The sequence below is a fragment of the Bactrocera neohumeralis genome, chromosome 6, assembly GCF_024586455.1.
Source record: "Bactrocera neohumeralis isolate Rockhampton chromosome 6, APGP_CSIRO_Bneo_wtdbg2-racon-allhic-juicebox.fasta_v2, whole genome shotgun sequence".
Lineage (NCBI taxonomy): Eukaryota > Metazoa > Arthropoda > Insecta > Diptera > Tephritidae > Bactrocera > Bactrocera neohumeralis.
The window spans coordinates 61277396-61297343 of NC_065923.1; the positions used below are offsets into that span (position 1 = coordinate 61277396).

The following is a 19948-nucleotide window of genomic DNA, read 5'->3' on the forward strand; positions in this document are numbered from 1 at the left end:
AGCAAGTATTGTCTTAAAAATCAGCATATTCATTTGTAAAACCCGATTAGCAATTTAATTGCAACATACTGCATTAGCAAACATATACATACATACATATTATAAATTTAAGTTTAACTAATCGTCATTAATTTGAAAATATCCTTTATTAAGCATAAATATTAGAAGGAAAAGGCAAAAAATTGTTGATTTACCGTTATAAAATGAAAATCAGCAAATTTTATTGTTCTTTTTTATCACTCTAATAGTGTATGGTTTTTAAAAAATTATATATCAAATTGAATTAAAATATCCAAATCGCTAATTCATTTGGACGAGATTATAAATTATATATATATCCCATTTTAAAGCATTTAAATACATTTTAGTTTACCGTAGTGCTAATTATATTCTAATTTTTTGAACTTGTATACACAGAAATTTAGTTAGTTTTTACTAAAGAAAAATAAAAGCGTTACAAAAACTAGATTCTTTACTTGCTATATGCGAAGGTGAAATTGTTTTTAAATAAAAAGGAAAGTGTTCTAAAATCTAAGATATGAATGGATTTTAGTTGATGAATTTTGTGGTTCGCCCAGTACTACGAGGGTTGTCTTTTATATTTCGGGATTAGAGAACAATAACAAGTATTAATCATTGAAATTCATTTTATAGATTTTCAAAATATTCACCATTAAGATCTATACACTTTTGCATTTGCGTTTGAAGCACTTTTGCCACTCTGATTGAGGTATCTCCAAAACATGCCTTCTGAACGCATCAACTCCTCTTCAGGAGTCGAAAAACGTTAACCTCTAGTTTATGTTTTATGAACAGCAGTCATTTGATGACTCATCAAATCGATGTTTTGATGTGTAAGACCTCACATTGTCGTGATGAAGAGTGATTCGCCTTCGGCGTTTGATTTTCTTGATTTCTTAAGAGACTACTGGCAAAAATAAATAGTTCTGCACTATTCAGAATTTACTGTTTTACGAGGTATGACAATTAAGTAATGAGACTGATTCCATAAAAATCGTATATTTGAAAATTATTCTACAACTCTGCCATCCCCTTCAAAGTAGTCCCCTTGGGCAGCTATGTATACAGCGATTCCAGCGCGTTTTCCATGCTTCGTAACATTTCTGGAACGCTTCGACTGTGATGTCCGCGAGTACCCTCGTCACGGCCGCCTGGATGTCCGTAATCGACTCAAAATGGGTTCCTTAGACCACCGATTTTGTTTTAGGAAACAAAAAAAGTCACAGGGTGACATGTCGGGCGAATAAAGGGGCTGTTGCAACACAGCCATCCCTTTAGAGGCCAAATACTGGGGTACGCTGAGGGCGGTGTGGCACGGCACGTTGTCGTGATGAAGGATCCAGTTACGAGCGATGTCTGGGCGCACCCTGTTGACTCGTTTTCGCAATCTTTCGAGTACTTGGCAATAGTAGACTTGATTCACAGTTTTCCCGGTGGAACGAATTCTTTGTGGACGACTTCACGGCTATCAACAAAGGCAATAATCATCGTTTTCACCTTCGACTTGCTCGTGCGAGCTTTTTTCGGGCGGGGGGCGGTTACACTGGTCTTTATTGGAGTTTCATCGCCAAAAATTTATTTAAGTTCACCGATGCACTTTTGCTGCGTTAAGCCACATTGAAAGTTGTCAAATATAATGGGCCGAAAATTTTAGTGATTTAATTCCATTTTTCTGCCGGGATGAGTATTTTAAGTTACTGTAAACAAGGACACAATAGACCTAAGGTCGCGGTGCAATCCTCATGTAATAATCTACTGTAAACAACACAAATTACGCTCGTATGTCAAAGTGTTCTGTATATAACTGTATGTGTATAACTTCAAAAATGTCAAACTTTACGAACACATTTCAACACTTCTTAATTTTTATTGGCGTAAACAATGCTTACGCTGTTATAGTCAATTGGAGATTCCAAGAGTATTCAGGTCCGTCTCCACTCGGTTTTTACAACGGAGTCGAGGCCTTCCTCTTCTTCCCCCGTCGGGTACTGCGTCGAATAATCTCAGAGGTGGAGTGTTTTCATCCATTCGAATGACATGACCATTTGCTTCGCTTCTGTATTATCTGGAAAAAGCAGAAATAACGGCGCAGTGTTGAGGCCAATGATATCAATATGATCGGCGCACGCCAGCAGCTGTACACTCTTTTAGAAAATTGTAGCTTCTCTACTTATGTATGTCTGGAGCTCGAATTATTTTCTTCAGTTGATGTCAAAAACTTGTTTTGAGGCAGATTGTGGGGTCTCCTTTTTTTGTGGATTGAGCAGAGCACACTTAAATCCCAATTGTCGGACATGCTTTCGTCCGACTATATTCTACAAAGAAGTTGATGCATGCTCCTTATCAGTTCTTCGCTGTATTTGAATAACTCCGGCGGCTATCCATCGGTCCAAGCCGATTTGTTGTATTTCAGACGGGTAATTGCTATTCGAACTATTTGCTATTCGATTGGAGAATCGGGTTCACCATCTCCTGATATTATGCTTTTTCTGCCATTCAGGCATTCAGGTTGGATAAGTGTTAATTCTTAGCATGCTCTAGGTAATAGAGCATACTACTCTAACGGAACCTCCCCAACAGTGGGCTGAATTGGGGAGTAACTGTGGCCTTACCGTTTCAAGGGGCTCTGGCGTGTTCCTCCTCCGATGCGGAGACAAGCCTTATGAGTTCGCCCTGGGTCTGGTGAAGAATCACAACCTATGTAGGCCTCAGTATCTCAGCCTGGCGCGACAGCAGCAAGGTCGAGGAAATAGGTGATATGAAAGGTTGGAGACTGTACTTGTACATAGACGACGAGTCGTATAAGTACGTCCGAGCAGCGAGCTTCCGCCTGTACTACAGGTTCAGCACGGTGGTCATGCGGCCACACAAACCCACAGCCACCGGGAGCAGGCTACGCCTGCTGCGACTTCCGAAGTTCATGATGATAGTTTCTGTGGCCACGGAGCAGAGCTACCCTCCACGCAGGGACTCCTCGATTGGCTAGGAGACCCACTGGATGGCAGCGCAATGGCGTACATCCCTGAAGTATGGAGGACAGCTAAGGTGATCTTCATACCCAAATAAGGAAGGAAAGACTACTCACTGGCGAAGTCCTTCAGGTCAATCAGTCTAACGTCTTTTCTACTAAAAACCATGGAGAAGATCGTAGACCATGAAATAAGTTCAAAAGCGCTGAAAAGGGTACCCCTGCATGCTGTACCAGCTAACCTCTGGGATAGAGAGTTCACTGAAGAGTGGGGAAGTGATGCTTTGCGCTTTCTTGGACATCGAAGGTGCCTTTGACAACACGTCTCACAGGAGTGTAGCCAAGGCACTGGAGAAAAGGAATGTGTCAGCACCGGTGCATAGATGGATAGAAGCCGTACTGCGCACCAGAATTGCTGAGACCACAGTATGATATAAAAGAATTTGATGATATTGTAATTATAGCCAAAGGTAAATATGAGGATACTCTCTGCGACCTAATAAAAAGAGGTCTAAACCTGGCAAAGGGGTGGTGTAGGGGGGTTGAATTGAATATCAACCCCTCCAAGACGACCGGTAGTCCCGTTCACGAGACGCAGGCCCCTACCCGATCTCCATCACAACTATCGCAATGAGCGGATAACCATACTCAGCGATAGTCAAGCGGCACTAAAAGCGATCTCCTTCTACGAGATAAAATCGCTACTAGTGCAGGAGTGCAGAGAACGGCTGAACAGCCTTGCGGAAAGCAACCAGGTGCACCTAATATGGGTGCCAGGTCACAGAGGAATAGCCGGTAACGAACTGGCTGATGAGCTCGCCCGCTCCGCAGCCTCCACCAAAATGGTAGGACCCGAAACCTTTACCGGGGTGGAAGGAGAAGAGCATTGACAACGAACACACGGTATGCGACATGCCAGGTTGCTAATTGGAGGGTACAACTTGAGCAGGTTCAAAGTTGTAATTAACCTCCGCAGGAATAAACTCAGGCTACTGGTCGCATTTTATACCGGCCACTGCAAGCTGAATAGGCATATGTATAACATGGGCCTATCCTCTTGCGCTAATTGCCGCTTCTGTGACAGGGAGCCTGAACACCGGAACACCTGCTGATCGACTGCACAGCAGTCTGTAGACGCAGGATTAAGGCTCTTGGATCCATGTTTCCGGATAGGGATCGCATCGCCTCACTAGCACCCGGAAGAAAATTGGACTTTATCAATGTGCTGGGGCTAAGTGAGTCCATGTGATTTAGGAGAGGGCACAATAGACCTAAGCTCGCGGTGCATTCCTCATAAATAAATCTAATCTAATCTAATGCTCTAGGTATCAGTTACTAGATTACTTCGGCCTTTCTCTTTTCGCTCTCGGCATATATCCCGAGCGTGTTGTGGTCGATTGTAACGTTGCGAGATAGACAGTCTGGTTTCTCTCTGCTGTGAAACGGCACTCCTCATCGTACCAGCTGTTCTTTTGCATTTTCCGAAAACCAATGGTTTCGATTGCAGCTGTACGTAAGGAGCTTGAAATGCCGTCACAAGTTCCCTTATACCTAGCGAGTTGCTGATGAGTGCTCTCAGAGGGTAGGAGTGCAAGTCTGCAACGAGTTCATCGAAGTAATAATTTTTAACATAATTTTGTGTTAATAAACAAAAGGAAAAAAGAAGATATACTTTTGTTTTAAAAAGACATATAACGAAGAAATCTGTGATCTAAAAATTAGTTTTATTTGGAGGACAAATAATGATTATAATTTTTATTTTTTGCCCAAAAATAATTATTATTTAAGATTTATTATAATGTTAATCAAAATAAATCATTATTAGGGAAGAAAATCAATATGTAATCATTATTAAGTGATGTTTAAACTTATAATGTTACGGTCTCTGATTTTCTCAAGTAAACAAAAAAATTAAAATCGATATTTGAAGTAGAGAAATTTTTTTTATTCGAAAATTATAATTTAATAGAAATTAAATCGCTACTAGAGAATAATAAAGTATTTACAGTTAGTATGCACGGTAGTATAATTGATTGAAGCAATTTTCTTCAATGAAATACAGACTATACATATGGTACATATTTAAAGTTTTTGCACAAAAACTAATATCAGTTTTCATTGTCAAATGTTTATTGCGCAAAATTCGTATATAATGAAAAGAACAACTGTGTATACAAAATGCCACATCGACTGCCGTATGTTTATACGTAAGCGTTATAAGTTAAAATTGAAAAAAATGGAATTATACATACATACATATTTATGTATGTATGCATGTATGTAGAGACACCACAAAGCGTAGACCCAATGTCGAAACAGACTATACAACGAGTGTTAATGAAGCAGCACGTTGTTCCAATTTATTACGTAAAAAACGCTTTTGTTCACGTATGAATATGAGCTAGGTAAATAGCTACAGCTGTCTAAACTTAAGTTATAGCGGAAGCGACACGTTAAGACGTGTCTACTCAGTTGTTTGTCGGAATGTTTTGTTGTTGCTGTTGATGGTGTTGTGCCTGTGGTACGGGTGCTGCAGCTTGTGGTTGTTGTTGTTGAGTTTGTATTGGTTGTTGTGCTTGTTGTTGCACTTGTGGGGCGGCAACTTGTGATTGTTGTTGTGTATTTGGTGGCTGCTGTGCTTGCGGTTGTTGTTGAGGCTGTACGGGTGGTTGTTGCTGCTGTTGTGGCACCTGCTGGTATTGTTGTTGTGGTACCTGTTGGTATTGTTGTGGCACCTGTTGGTATTGCTGCGGCTGTGGTACTTGCTGATATTGTTGTTGTTGTGGCATTTGTTGGTGTTGCTGTTGTTGACCATTAACCGTTTGGTAGGCTTGATTGGGATGCAATTGCACCGGCTGTCCCTGGAACTGTGGTTGTTGTTGTTGCACGTATTGTTGTTGTTGTTGAGCATATTGTTGTTGCTGTTGCAAGTGTTGTTGTTGCGGTTGTTGGTAATGCATCTGTTGTCCAGCAGGTACATGTTGTTGACCAGGCACTTGATAAGTGTCATGTGCGTCGTTGGTGTAATAACCTTGCGGCATATTCGGATGAGGTTTCAACTAATTAAAAAAAATGTAAAAATTATTAAACGTGGAAATTTATTAGTCATAGATATTAGAATTTATATACCAATCCTTGTGCCATCAAGCGTTGAATTTCTTGTTGACGGCGCCTTTCGAATTCCAGGTACTCTTCGTGTGTGTATTGTGGCTTTTCGTCAACAGTCTCCCATTCCGGATCTTTGTTCCATTCGTCACGTTTAGTTTGTTCCAAAAACTCTTGGAAACTAATTAACCCGTCGCGATTGGTGTCAGTCTCTTCAAATACGTGCTCACGCATACGCTCCATCTCTTCGGCACGCTCACGCATATCGTCTTCAGGCAAACCAGATTGGTACACTTTGTCTAGTTCCTTGATGAAAAGTGCCTTTACTTCAATCTCATCCCAGTGACCGTTGCCATCCACGTCTATAAAAGAAGTCACATTAAAATAAATTGTATGTCAAAATATATTTTCAGCTTGCCATGCATCATGAAGAATGTATGCGGATCAAAGTCTTTCTTGTCCATTTGATCTTGCTGTTCCCACACATCTTCTAATTGCGCTTTGTTGCCGGGGTGATGCACTTTTTCGTGTTTTTTATGTTTTTCTTCCTTTTCCTTTTCTTGTTGTTCGAATTTCTTGCGTTCTTCTTCAGGTAGTTCTTTTAATTTGCTTTCTTTCTCGAACTCTTTCTGCATTTCATATTCTTTAAATTCAGCACGACGTTTTCTATCAGCTTCAGCTAAGTCTTCGGAAGTTTTTTTAATCAACTTTTTCAAATCCTCAATTTCAAAGGTATGCTCGTTCTGGTGATCCAAATGTTGGGGAATTTTAAGATGCTCACGATCTATTTCATTTTCCAATTCATATTCCTGATTCACTAATTGACGCAAACGTTCGACTTCACGCCGCTTGATTTCGTCTAATTTGGAGCGAACATGATGATTCACATATTCCAATTCTTGTGCAATTTTGCCATCCTACATTAATGTAAATTAATATATATATGACTTATCATATACATTTGTATGTACCTGAACTTGCGAAAATACTTACACGTATGTCAGCTTCAGGTGCTTTGTCTAACTTTTTACGGAATTCAGGGTCACTTTCAAGTGCTTCCACAACCTCTTTTAAATACCTTTCATACTCCAATGCTGTTTCCACATCCGGAGTAGACGGAGTTACGGGCGCTTCTTCCTTTTCCTCCTTTTTATTTTTAGTCACTGGCAGTGCATCAGAAAACTGAACCAACACTATTGCAGTGGACAATATTAAAAATAAATTAGCTTTCAGTCTCATTTCGCAATTTTATTTTAAAAGTCGTGCGTATTAAATTTATTGTTATTGCCAAAAAAACTTGTGAAAAATGAATATTCTGGGAAATGCCAGAAACTGCAATCCAAAACCTGACGTGTCAAAAGGGGGTTTGTATGCTTCTTCCTCCTGTTCCAATCACAATAGTAATGTAAACAAAGAACACAAACAGTTTGATATCGATTCAACAACGATAGTGAAATCGATAAAACTTCTAAGTTGAATTTTTAGAATCCAATTTTTTTCAAAGGATATTAATACAAATCTTGTGTGCGCTCTTGGAAAATAGTAAATGAAATCGGTTCCACAAAATTATGCTATTTTTTAAGCCAACTATTACAATTTCTTATAAGGACGGCTTCTATTAATTTTAAGAATGCTGACAATCCATTAAGTAATAGTGGCCTGAATAAGGTATGTATATTAAGTGCCACGAAGTTTGCAACATCTCAAAGAAAACGTCGGGAACCACATAAAATATATATATATGTGAATGATCAGCATGATGCGCTGAGCCGATTTAGCCGTGCCTAAATTTTTGAGAAAATGATCGAAATTTTAATACTTTGCTTTTCTTCTCAAAAAGCTATTCATTTGTCGGAATCGCCGATATCGGACCGTTATTGTATAGAGTTGCTAAACAAACTGAACGATCAAATACATGCACTAAGGAAAACTTACTTATTTGATGAGTTATCTTCACAAAATTTCGGCACGGTTATTGTTAAAGACAAAGCTACAATCTCCGAAGAGATTGTTCAGGGCGGACAACTATAGCATAAAGCTACTTTACAAATATTATCGTTCGGAACCCTTGTATTTAAAATTTATTATATAACAAGACATTTTCACGAAATTTTACACGGATTATTATATCATGCAACGGTAAAAGTTCTGAAGAAATTTTTCATATCGGATTACGATAGTCATAGTTGTCATACAAATTGACCGATTAATACCCACATAAAGATATTTTAAAGTCCTTTTATTCTACAAGAAATTCACCTGTGTGAAGTGATATAGCTTCGTTTATATACCGAACAAAATTAAACTCATATATGTATGTATATTTATTTTGAAGGAATCAACATTTTGCTGTGTTCAATAGTTCCGGATGCCAAAAGTAAGGCAGGTCTTATTTTAACAATAAACAAAATTTATTTCAACGAGGTTAGGAAATCCATTTTTTTATAAATAAGTTATTATTATATATGGAACATAAAATGATGTATTACTGCACTAGTTATATACATACATACACCACGATGCCGTAAAATTATTATGGTTATAAATAAATATGCGCATATATGGACTTAAATATTTGTATAAGTAGCGCGCTAAAATGAGTATTTTTTGTCATTTTAATTTTCAGCTTGTACAATTTTGTAGACTTGATTCCGACGCGATTTCTGTTGTTGGATTGGCATCATCACATATATTAAGAAATACCATATGGTCAGAAGATGGAAAATCGTCTAAAACAATTATTCCTACGTTATTATCCGGCAGTCTCGGAGTATCCTCGTGATAACCAAACCAATAAATAACAATTCCGGCACCAAAACTTCAAAAGAAGAACAATAATTTAATATATGTAAGCTTTTCATAATAAGCTAATAAATAATTATAATGAGACATACCGATTACTGTAGCTATAAAGCTGTTGTTGTATGTACCATTTATGCGTTTTTACATCACCAAAGTTGGCCTTACTTTCAATCCAATTCACCACTTCACCTTTGTATAAGAATGGCACTATCATTTTAATATCTGGTGTTTTATCATAGCCAAGACGTCGCAAGTCATTTTCATCGTAGTAGTGCATATTTGCGGCAGTGGCCATTTCTTTTAACTTAAATTCATACTCTTCGCCTAAAATTCGGCGACGCAAATCAACAAGCGGTCCATCTTGGGAATCACTACACATGCATTGTATTACATTGGCGGCTAGTTTCGGATCGTCTATGAGATGTGGATATTTGAGTAGACGACTCAAATCCGCTTTATGCAAAAATTTATATTTTTCTTGCAAAATAGTGCGACAAAGTGCCATCGGACTCATGCCCTCTAAGCATGCAATTTTCAGGAGCAATGTAGGTGCTGGATGTGTGCTTACTTGATCTTTAAAACTGCAAAAAAAAAAAAAAAAATGAAAGGAACCGTTATTAGTTACGTGTTTTGTTTTTTAATCTGTAACTTACGCTTTTAAGTATTTTTTTGCTTTTAATTCATTTTGCCAATGCTGTGCTCTTAAACGTGTAGAAAGTTCTGTTTGCAAGATACTTTTTAACGTCTGCCTATCAATGTCGGTGAAAATCCGATTTACCATCTCCATCTCGCAATCTATGGCAAGTCCATGATAATGCTGTATGAAATTACAAATAGTCGAATATTCTAAGGCGTTAAGTATGCGCTTTTTGCTTTTTTCAGTGGCAACTTGGTTCGTTGTATTTATTTCCATTTTTGCGGTTAGTGAACAACAATTATTTTGATAAAATAGAATTCTATGCTTTCGGTGAATCCATTTAATCGCTTCCTATATTTGTTGTTTACTAAACGTTTTGAAAATCAGCTGTCTATGTTTAGTAAACAAAGTCTTCTTCTTCCCGCGTATTTTGAACTTATTCACAATGACTGAAAAAAGTTTTGTGACACATATTTGATTTTCTCTATTTAACTGATGAGCTAATTATATATTCATAAAACTGCTGTTTTCATGATGTCATTTATTATTTTAATGAAACTTAAAGCCTTCTGAAAAGCAAGGAATTGAATACAAAAAATCGGACCGCCGCTGCGCATTAATATACAAACGTTAATAGAAAAAATTAATAGTAAAACCAAGTCACAAATGATGTTTAAATTTAGTACAGAGAGTAGTGTAGTACAACATTTCTTTGAAAATGGATGAAATCTGATTAATAATCGCATACAATGTGTATTCTGAATACTGTTCCCACAACAGTCGGGTCTACATAAACGGAACGGACCGGGGTTTTTTATCCGGTCAAGGACTGCCAACTCGGCATATTCTGCCGCTACAACAACAACAACAGTATTCCGAAAACTACGAAAAGTGCAGTAACGCACTTAAGAAAAACGTCAAAAACTTTAAATTTTAACGTAAAGAACCCGCGAAAGGGTCTCTTGAGAATCAATGTTAAAATGGTACAATGGGCGTGACACTACCTATATCAACGTGAAAATGGACGAAAACCGACTTTTTCATACTGTATGTTCAAACCAATGAAGTTATCAAAATAAATTTTTCTCCAAAGAATGCCTTCCAAGTTAGCCAACGCTCATCTGAAAAGATAGAAAAGGAATCATGGCTGGGATTTAGAATAGCATCCCTGATTTCGTAGTTAAAATGGGTATGCACGGATATAGGAGGTTCTCCAGATTAAGAAAATGTATATATACAGTTGCCGCTGACTTATGTTTTTTGAAATTTGGCAGATCACTTTTTGTTCACTAACTTTTGGTTTCTTTGTTAAATAGGTGGATAAGGTAACACTGATTATATGAATATATTTTCTTAATCTGAAGAACCTCCACTATACGTACATACCAGAGAACTGCAACGAGTAATAAATTTTTGTGTATACTTAAGTACTGATCCGTTACTCTGTCTGATTCTTTCAGTTCAGTTCATGTACACGAAGCGAACTGTTTGTCTTCAAATCAGCGATAGAGAACAACTTTGTATCACTAGCGATCGGCTTATATCTGATTTGTTTATGAACATTCGTATCAGCAGAAAATACCCAAAGTGATGCAAACTCATGCTTCAATGATTGAAATGATCGACAGCGTTCGGTTTGTATATCATCCCCTAAACACTGATTTTCTCTAGTGCACTTCTGTTCTATTTCAACTACATATGTATGTATGTTTGTATACACATGTATGTATGAATGTATATATGTTATATGTAAAATGGAAATTCCATCGATTACATACATACATACAACAAATGTATGTATATACATATGTATGTACATCCATATGTACGTATTCGATGCAATTTCCATTGTTTACGCTTCGAAAATTTGTAACACGCGCACATTTTCAAAGCTGATACATTTTTTGCCACACATGATTCAAATCAGTGACACATGATTCAAATCAGTATCATATGATACGATTGCAACCGAAGCCAGCCATACGTTTACACGATCGTGATTGCCGACGAACAGATTGTTCGTGTTGCATCAGGTCAGTTGACGCTGGCAGATACACGAATTGATTAACAATGTTGTCTATGCTGAACTGAATTGATTTGACTGTGTTTTTGGCATGACTGTTTGTTCTGATTTTATCATACTCGTTGCAGCTCTCTGGTACATACCCATTTTAATACCGAAATCGGTAATGCTATTCTAAAACTATACTTTCTCAAGTCCTTCAGAAGTTCCAAAGCTGAAAATAATACAGCCTGGTGTTAAAGACGCTAACCAAAGTTCCGTGTATTTAATATACACATTTCTAAGTTTCCAGCTGATTTTATATCATTTATATATGTCGGTAAATATATGTGATGTTTTCTTGAAATTAAGTGGACATGTTTTCATAAAATCGAACCCTGAGCAGGGTATATTATGTTTTCTACGAATTTTGTAACACGCAGAAGGAAACGTTGGAGGCTCTATGAAATGTAATGTCTGCCTTTCTTTCTGTCCAAGAAAATCTTTATTTGTCGGAACCACTATAGCATATAGCTGCCATAGAAACTGATCGTTCAAAATCAATTTCCTGTATGGACGCTTGTTTATTGTGAATGCTTCAGAGAAACGAAGTTAACCTATTTTCGTTTTTTAGTAGATTTTTCTACCTTAACCGCATAAAATAAATACCAACCCTCGTAAGTTGCATGGCACAAACCAGGCAGAGACTTCAAATAACGGAAGTTATTGGCGTTATGCTCCGCGTATTAAATTTGTTTTAGAGTCGCAGGTATTTTTCCCATCCAGCCGATAAATGACATTTACATACATATGTATGTGCCTTTAACAGCCCCCCTATGTATGTACATATGTACATCTTCTTTTCACATTTGCTCACTTTCCTGTTTTTATTCACTTTTGTTGTTGAATCCTGTGAGAAACTTTTGTCATCTTAGCATTATGAAAAATTCGTGAAATATACATACATACATACATACTATCCACTTAGTATCCGCTGTGCAGAAGGAACTAGTTGCAGCATGCGACGCAACTATGCGCAGGACGAGATACAATAACAATCGAAAGCCGGTATACTGGTGGAGCGCCGAATTTGCCAAGCTGAGAAAGCTCTGTCACTCAGCTAGACGTCGCGCACAGCGAAACCAGGGAGGGGAAAACGAAATCCGCCTCAGAGAAGCATTTAAATGCCAAAAAAAGCTCCTGAAGTCAGCCGTTATCTGTAGTAAGAAATCCTGTTTCGAAAAGCTATGTGAAGAAGCGAACATAGACCCCTGGGGATCGGCATACAAAATTTGTATTTCGAAATTCAAAAATAAGACGCAGCAACCTAAGAACGCATCATTTATGAAAAATGTCGTCGAAGCGTTATTCCCGACATATGCCTCTATTTCCTATATTAAACGAAACGAAGCTACGGAGCCACCCCTATTAGTCACAGCAGACGAACTATTGGCTATTGTGAGAAAAATCAAAAACTCTAAAGCGCCTGGAATAGATGGTATATCAAATAGAGCCCTTAAAGAAGCCATAACTTTTAGGCCCAGTGTATTTGTTAACATGTACAATGCGTGTATATTAGAAGAGGTGTTCCCCGATCCGTGGAAGATACAGCGCCTGGTTCTACTCCCAAAGCCAAAAAAAAAGCCGCCAGAAGAACCTTCATCATATCGACCTCTTTGCATGCTCGACACGATTGGGAAAGTGTACGAAAGCATTGTAAGAAATCGCTTGGAACTAGCAATCAAAAAAGCCGGCGGATTATTAGAGAGACAATGCGGCTTCATAAAAAAGAGATCCACTATTGACGCACTACGAGAAGTAGTCGATATTGCGAAATGTGCAGTAAGTGGCAAAAGATGGAAAGGTGATTACCCTGGATGTCAAGAATGCATTCAACTCGGCAAAATGGGCCCTGGATGAAATACGGGCCCCTGAATACCTCATAAACATAATGTCGAGTTATTTTAAAAACAGAAAGCTAATTTTTGCTACGGACGAAGGCACCAAGAGTTACTCTATCTCGAGTGGAGTAGTAATAAGTGTTTTCCGGACTATATATATGTATATAGCCAGCATGACGCCCATTGACATCCACGGAGATGAATTCGAGCGATTATATCAGTTATCAACGCCTAAAACAGTATCGGCAAGGACAGAGGAGAGAAACAAGAGTACTAGAATTTTGCAGGAGTGGTGGAATTCCTCATCCAAAGGGCGCTGGACCCATCGACTTATATCGGACATCCACTCCTGGATAGACAGACGACATGGGGACTTAGATTTCCATCTGACCCAAATACTTAGTGAACATGGATGCTTTAGAAGCTACCTTTTCAGATATTCCACAATGACATTAGTCCGAACTGTCCGACGTGTACAGAGCATATAGAAGACTCTGAACATGTTTTATTTTATTGCCTAGATTTTCAAATACAAGGGAAAAACTAAAAACCACACTCGGTGGTAGTTTTCTTCTTCTTCTTCTTAATTGGCGTAGACACCGCTTACGCGATTATAGCAGAGTTAACAACTGCGCGCCAGTCGTTTCTTCTTTTCGCTACGTGGCGCCAATTCGATATTCGAAGCGAAGTCAGGTCCTTCTCCACTTGGTCCATCCAACGGAGTGGAGGTCTTCCTCTGCTTCCCCCGGCGGGTACTGCGTCGAATACTTTCAGAGCTGGTGTGTTTCCATCCATCCGGACAACATGACCTAGCCAGAGTAGCCGCTGTCTTTTAATTCGCTGAACTATGTCGATGTCGTCGTATATCTCGTACAGCTCATCGTTCCATCGAATGCGGTATTCGCCGTGGCTAACGCGCAAAGGACCATAAATCTTTCGCAGAACTTTTCTCTCGAAAACTCGCAACGTCGACTCATCCGTTGTTGACATCGTCCAAGACTCTGCACCATATAGCAGGACGGGAATTATTAGTGACTTATAGAGTTTGGTTTTTGTTTGTCGAGAGAGGACTTTGCTTCTCAATTGCCTACTCAGTCCGAAGTAACACCTGTTGGCAAGAGTTATTCTGCGTTGGATTTCTAGGCTGACATTGTTGGTGGTGTTTACGCTGGTTCCAAGATAGACGAAATTATTTACAACTTCAAAGTTATGACTGTCAACAGTGACGTGAGTGCCAAGTCGCGAGTGCGACGACTGTTTGTTTGATGACAGGAGATATTTCGTGTTGCCCTCGTTCACTGCCAGACCCATTTATTTTGCTTCCTTGTCCAGCCTGGAGAAAGCAGAACTAACGGCGCGGGTGTTGAGGCCGATGATATCAATATCATCGGCATACGCCAGCAGCTGTACACTCTTATAGAAGATGGTACCTGCTCCATCAAGTTCTGCGGCTCGAACTATTTTCTCCAGAAGCAGGTTGAAAAAATCGCACGATAGGGAATCGCCTTGTCTGAAACCTCATTTGGTATCGAACGGCTCGGAGAGGTCCTTCCCGATCCTGACGGAGCTTTTGGTGTTACTCAACGTCAGTTTACACAGCCGTATTAGTTTTGCGGGGATACCAAATTCAGACATCGCGGCGTAAAGGCAGCTCCTTTTCGTGCTCGAAAGCAGCTTTGAAATAGACGAAGAGGTGGTGTGTGTCGATTCTTCTTTCATGGGTCTTTTCCAAGATTTGGCGCATGGTGAATATCTGGTCGGTTGTTGATTTTCCAGGTCGGAAGCCAGGCCACACTGATAAGGTCCAATCAGTTTGTTGACGGTGGGCTTTAATCTTTCACACAATACGCTCGATAGAACCTTATATGCGATGTTGAGGAGGCTAATCCCACGGTAGTTGGCGCAGATTGTGGGGTCTCCTTTTTTATGGATTGGGCATAGCACACTTAAATTCCAATCGTTAGGCATGATTTCGTCCGACCATATTTTACAAAGAAGCTGATGCATGCTCCTTATCAGTTCTTCGCCGCCGTGTTTGAATAGTTCGGCCGGCAATCCGTCGGCCCCTGCCGCGTTGTTGTTCTTCAGGTGGGCAATTGCTATTCGAACTTCTTCATGGTCGGGCAATGGAACGTCTGCTCCATCGTCATCGATTGGGGAATCGGGTTCGCCTTCTCCTGGCGTTGTGCGTTCACTGCCATTCAGCAGGCTGGAGAAGTGTTCCCTCCATAATTTAGGTATGCTCTGGGCATCGGTCACTAGATCAACTTTGGGGGTTCTACAGGAATACGCTCCGGTCTTGAAACCTTCTGTAAGCCGCCGCATTTTTTCGTAGAATTTTTGAGCATTGCCCCTGTCGGCCAGCTTATCAAGCTCTTCGTACTCACGCATTTCAGCCTCTTTCTTTCTCTGTCTACAAATGCGTCTCGCTTCCCTTTCTATCCCATCCCGCACGTGTTGTGGTCGATCGCAACGTTGCGAGGTAGGCAGCCTGTTTTCTCTCCGCTGCGACACGCCACTCCTCGTCGTACCAGCTGTTCTTTTGCACTTTCCGAAAACCAATGGTTTCGGTTGCAGCTGTACGTAAGGAGTTTGAAATGCCGTCCCACAGTTCCCTTATACCGAGTTGTTGACGAGTGCTCTCAGAGAGCAGAAGTGCAAGCCGAGTAGAAAATCGTTCGGCTGACTGTTGTGATTGCAGCTTCTCGACGTCGAACCTTCCTTGTGTTTGTTGGCGCGCGTTTTTTGCTGCACAGAGGCGGGTGCGAATCTTAGCTGCAACAAGATAGTGGTCCGAGTCGATGTTAGGACCTCGGACCATCTAAAACACTGGAGACGTGTTTTCCGTCTATCACAACATGATCGATCTGGTTGGTAGTTTTTCGATCCGGAGACAGCCAGGTAGCTTGATGAATTTTCTTATGCTGGAATCTAGTACTACAGATAACCATATTTCGGGCCCCGGCGAAGTCAATCAGCCTCAACCCATTAGGGGATGTTTCGTCGTGGAGGTCGAATTTACCGACCGTAGTGCCAAAGACACCTTCTTTGCCCACCCTGGCGTTAAAGTCGCCAAGCACGATTTTGACATCGTGGCGGGGGCAGCCTTCATAAGTGCGCTCCAAGCACTCATAAAAGGCATCTTTGGTCACATCGTCCTTCTCTTCCGTCGGGGCGTGGGCGCAAATCAGCGATATGTTGAAGAACCTCGCTTTGATGCGGATTGTGGCTAGACGTTCATTCACCGGAGTGAATGATAGTACTCGGCGACGGAGTCTCTCTCCCACCACGAATCCTACACCAAACTTGCGCTCCTTTATATGGCCACTGTAGTAAATGTCACAAGGACCTACTCGTCTCTGTCCTTGTCCCGTCCATCGCATTTCTAGAACGGCGGTGATGTCAGCCTTTGTTTTTACGAGGACATCAACCAGCTGGGCAGCGGCACCTTCCCAATTAAGGGACCGGACATTCCAGGTGCATGCCCTCAATTCGTAGTCCTTATTTCGTTTGCCATGGTCGTCATCAAAAGGGGGGTCTCTCATCCGAGGCTGGTTATAGCTCTTCACTGGGGGTGTTTTTTTTACGTGGCGGGTCCCAAACCCAGCGCACAACCCTTGTAGGGAATGTTTCGCCTTCTCACTTTAGCTCGCCTTCGAACGGATGTTCTTAGGCTACCCAGAGGATACTTGATCAAAGACCGGAAGTAGTGAGCTGCTTGAGCCATGTGTAAAAGAATCGTTTCTGGCCACTCCCAAGTGAATGGCGATCAGAGAACTTTCCTCACTTGCGTGAACTTTTACACATGACTCCATCCTCCAGTTAGTAGTTCCAGTGGTAGTTTTACGGTCGATAATTTAACGACATTAATGTGTCAGTCGACTGATAAATGGAAAGCTGTCAGCGAAGCGTCAGCGTTCATAATGACCAAACTGAGAACTTTTCAACAGACTAGGCGTCCGTCAGTCCGCGCAATAAAGGAGGCTTAAATGTCTTGTCCCTCCTACGAAGTTATACCTAGCCGGTGGTTCCGTGGGAGAGTCCTGAGTTGGGAGTAGGTTAGGTTTAGCGGATTAAAGTTCCGCACTTCGGCTTCCGATGCTTCCCCTTCTATAAAAAAAAGTGCGAAAGAGCGCTAGAAAAAGGTGATTGTTGCTCACCTATGATATTGCAAAGTAGCTGCAACAATTGTTTTTTTTTTTTTTATCAATACACCACAAGTATGCAGGTCATGATGAAGAACATCTAACTATCGATACATACCTCTAAAGCTGTTTGAATAAAACTTAAACTTATTTAACTTAATAACTTAAGCCTAAATAAAGTTCATCATTGATTTACATAATTCACGAACTCTAATTTAAAATAATTGCATTGTGAAATTGTCTTTATAATTGGTTTAAGGTGCTTTTTTTTAAATTTCTTTGAAGTGTCTCCACATATTTTATTCAAAAAAGTAAATTTTTAGGCTAAACATATTTCATTCTTTCATCTCTGGCAATTTAAGTATTTATTTTGTCCTCCTAATTTTTTTGGATTAGTTAATTGCCGCTGTTCATAAGATCATGTCTTATTATATTCGTTAACAATTTTTAGTTGATAGAAGTTGTGTGTGCGCTTGAACGTCTAAAAGTGCCAACTTTTAGATAATTATGCATAATCTATTTAGGTGTTAATTTATGCGAATTTCGGTATAAATAGATCGCAGTTGACAAGGTGAGTGCTTTGATTTAGTCCATAATTACTTTCTGTTATAAGAATCTTTGACAAAATATGAAAATATTAATAAGAAATTTTAAGAAAAATAAGCTCAAAAAGGCAATGAAATTATATTAAAATTTGCAACTAATTTGTATGCTCAACAAGCCTCTTAAACACTCTTAAACACAACAACGACATGCATAAACCTTTTAATTTACAACATACTCACTCGGACAGCGCCACAAAGAACAACGAGTTGTGAACATTTATACAGCAATAAATGCAATAAACGCTCTAAATCGACATGAAAGTTGTGACTTGTTAAGAAAGCACGCCGTAGGCCAATATACTTACATATATATATTTCGAATTCCCTAGTCGCCTTTCCACCAACAACGCCGCAGTGTCCGTAGCCACGCTTGGGGTGCTGCGGCTGCGTTTGTGGTTGTGTTGCTCGGATAATGTCCGACGACAATCTGTTGATTGTAAACTTTGCGCGAGTTTAAAATGAAAACGAGCGAGTGATGACGCCGCTCTTCAGCTATGCATAGTTGCTCTAATAGCATTTTGATGGCAGTTTCATCTACGTGACGATCATTAGCGTTGGAGTCAGAATTGTAATTTTGAGGTGTACAATTTAGTGGAGGCTAGAGGAGAGGAAGCATAAAAGTGCAGTAAAATAGGATATTTAAAATTATTATATAATAATGGTGTTTTTAGTAGCTGTGCAATCAGATAGGTGGAGACTGAAGCCTTACATAAATTTCGTGGGTGGCAATGGTGCAGCACCGTGATAGCAGTAAAAAGCTCGTAGGAGTCGATTAATCCGAAGGCGAGGTTATTATTCTGTTACTCAACACTGTAACTTGTGTAATAACTGTTTGTTAAGGGCAAACAATAAAAGCCAGGCTGAAGCTCGCTCTAGCAAAGCTGTGGAGTTATTAGCAGGGCTCGTGAGTTTTGACACCCAAAGTTGTGTGGCGAATTTGCCTAAGTTTTGTCTAATTAATGAATTTGAAAGTTTACCCTGCAAGCAGGTGGCAAGAATCTATAAAAAAAAAAATATCGACATTCTAAGTATAATATTTTTGATTCAACGATCTGTTTATTTTGTTTTAAAGAGGTAAGTTATTCAAATTTGATATCATAAGTTAATCATACATATATACATATCATATCATAAAACATTTTGATTTGTCGTGAGTAGTTTTTTTTAAACAAGTGGATGCAAACAAAGATGCCCATTCAATTCAAAATATCTATATTATCTTTTTATTTAATATCATTTTGTAATAATTAAGTCATTATAAAATTTCATAGAATTTATTTTCTTTGTCTTAACATTTGTGTTAATATTACTTTAAATTGTAAAACTTTCTTAAATCCCTTTTAGGTGTTATCTTATCAACTTAACTAGACAAGTTCACATGTTTTTAAAAGGTACCCACCTGCATTAACTGTAACATTTTTTACACTCGTAACGAAGGTAAATCAAGGGCATGTATTCTTATTAATAAAGGTATAAATGCATTCCTTTGTCCTAATTACAGCACAGTAGATGTCACGGTGGTAAAGGTGGAGCAAAAGAAGAGCAATTTCTTCTTGGTCTCAGCCTACATGAGTCATGACATGGACATACCACCGGCACCACTCATTGAACCCATCGAGAACAACAAAAGGGAAGATGTCCAAATAGGGTGTAATGCTAACGCAAGGCACACCTTTTTCCCAAAGCTTTGAAAGGTTTCCGGGTTGGGAGGAAGTACTGGACCTCACGTTATCAACAGACACAGACAGTCTCGTTGTGGAAA

The 19948-nt window shown here is 39.5% G+C and overlaps 2 protein-coding genes across 2 annotated transcripts; both read right to left on the reverse strand.

Moving 5' to 3' along the window:
- Positions 1-5097: 5097 nt before the first annotated feature.
- Positions 5098-7467, reverse strand: LOC126763172 (nucleobindin-2). The gene is made up of 4 exons (XM_050480448.1): positions 7088-7467; positions 6513-7011; positions 6119-6456; positions 5098-6048 (listed from the first exon to the last, which is right to left on the reverse strand). The coding sequence occupies exons 1-4, from the start codon at positions 7331-7333 to the stop codon at positions 5458-5460; spliced, it is 1674 nt and encodes a 557-aa protein (XP_050336405.1). The 5' UTR covers positions 7334-7467; the 3' UTR covers positions 5098-5457.
- Positions 7468-8400: 933 nt separating this feature from the next.
- Positions 8401-9917, reverse strand: LOC126763208 (CDAN1-interacting nuclease 1). Its single transcript, XM_050480513.1, has 3 exons — positions 9550-9917; positions 8989-9477; positions 8401-8912 (listed from the first exon to the last, which is right to left on the reverse strand). The coding sequence occupies exons 1-3, from the start codon at positions 9807-9809 to the stop codon at positions 8717-8719; spliced, it is 945 nt and encodes a 314-aa protein (XP_050336470.1). The 5' UTR covers positions 9810-9917; the 3' UTR covers positions 8401-8716.
- Positions 9918-19948: the final 10031 nt, after the last annotated feature.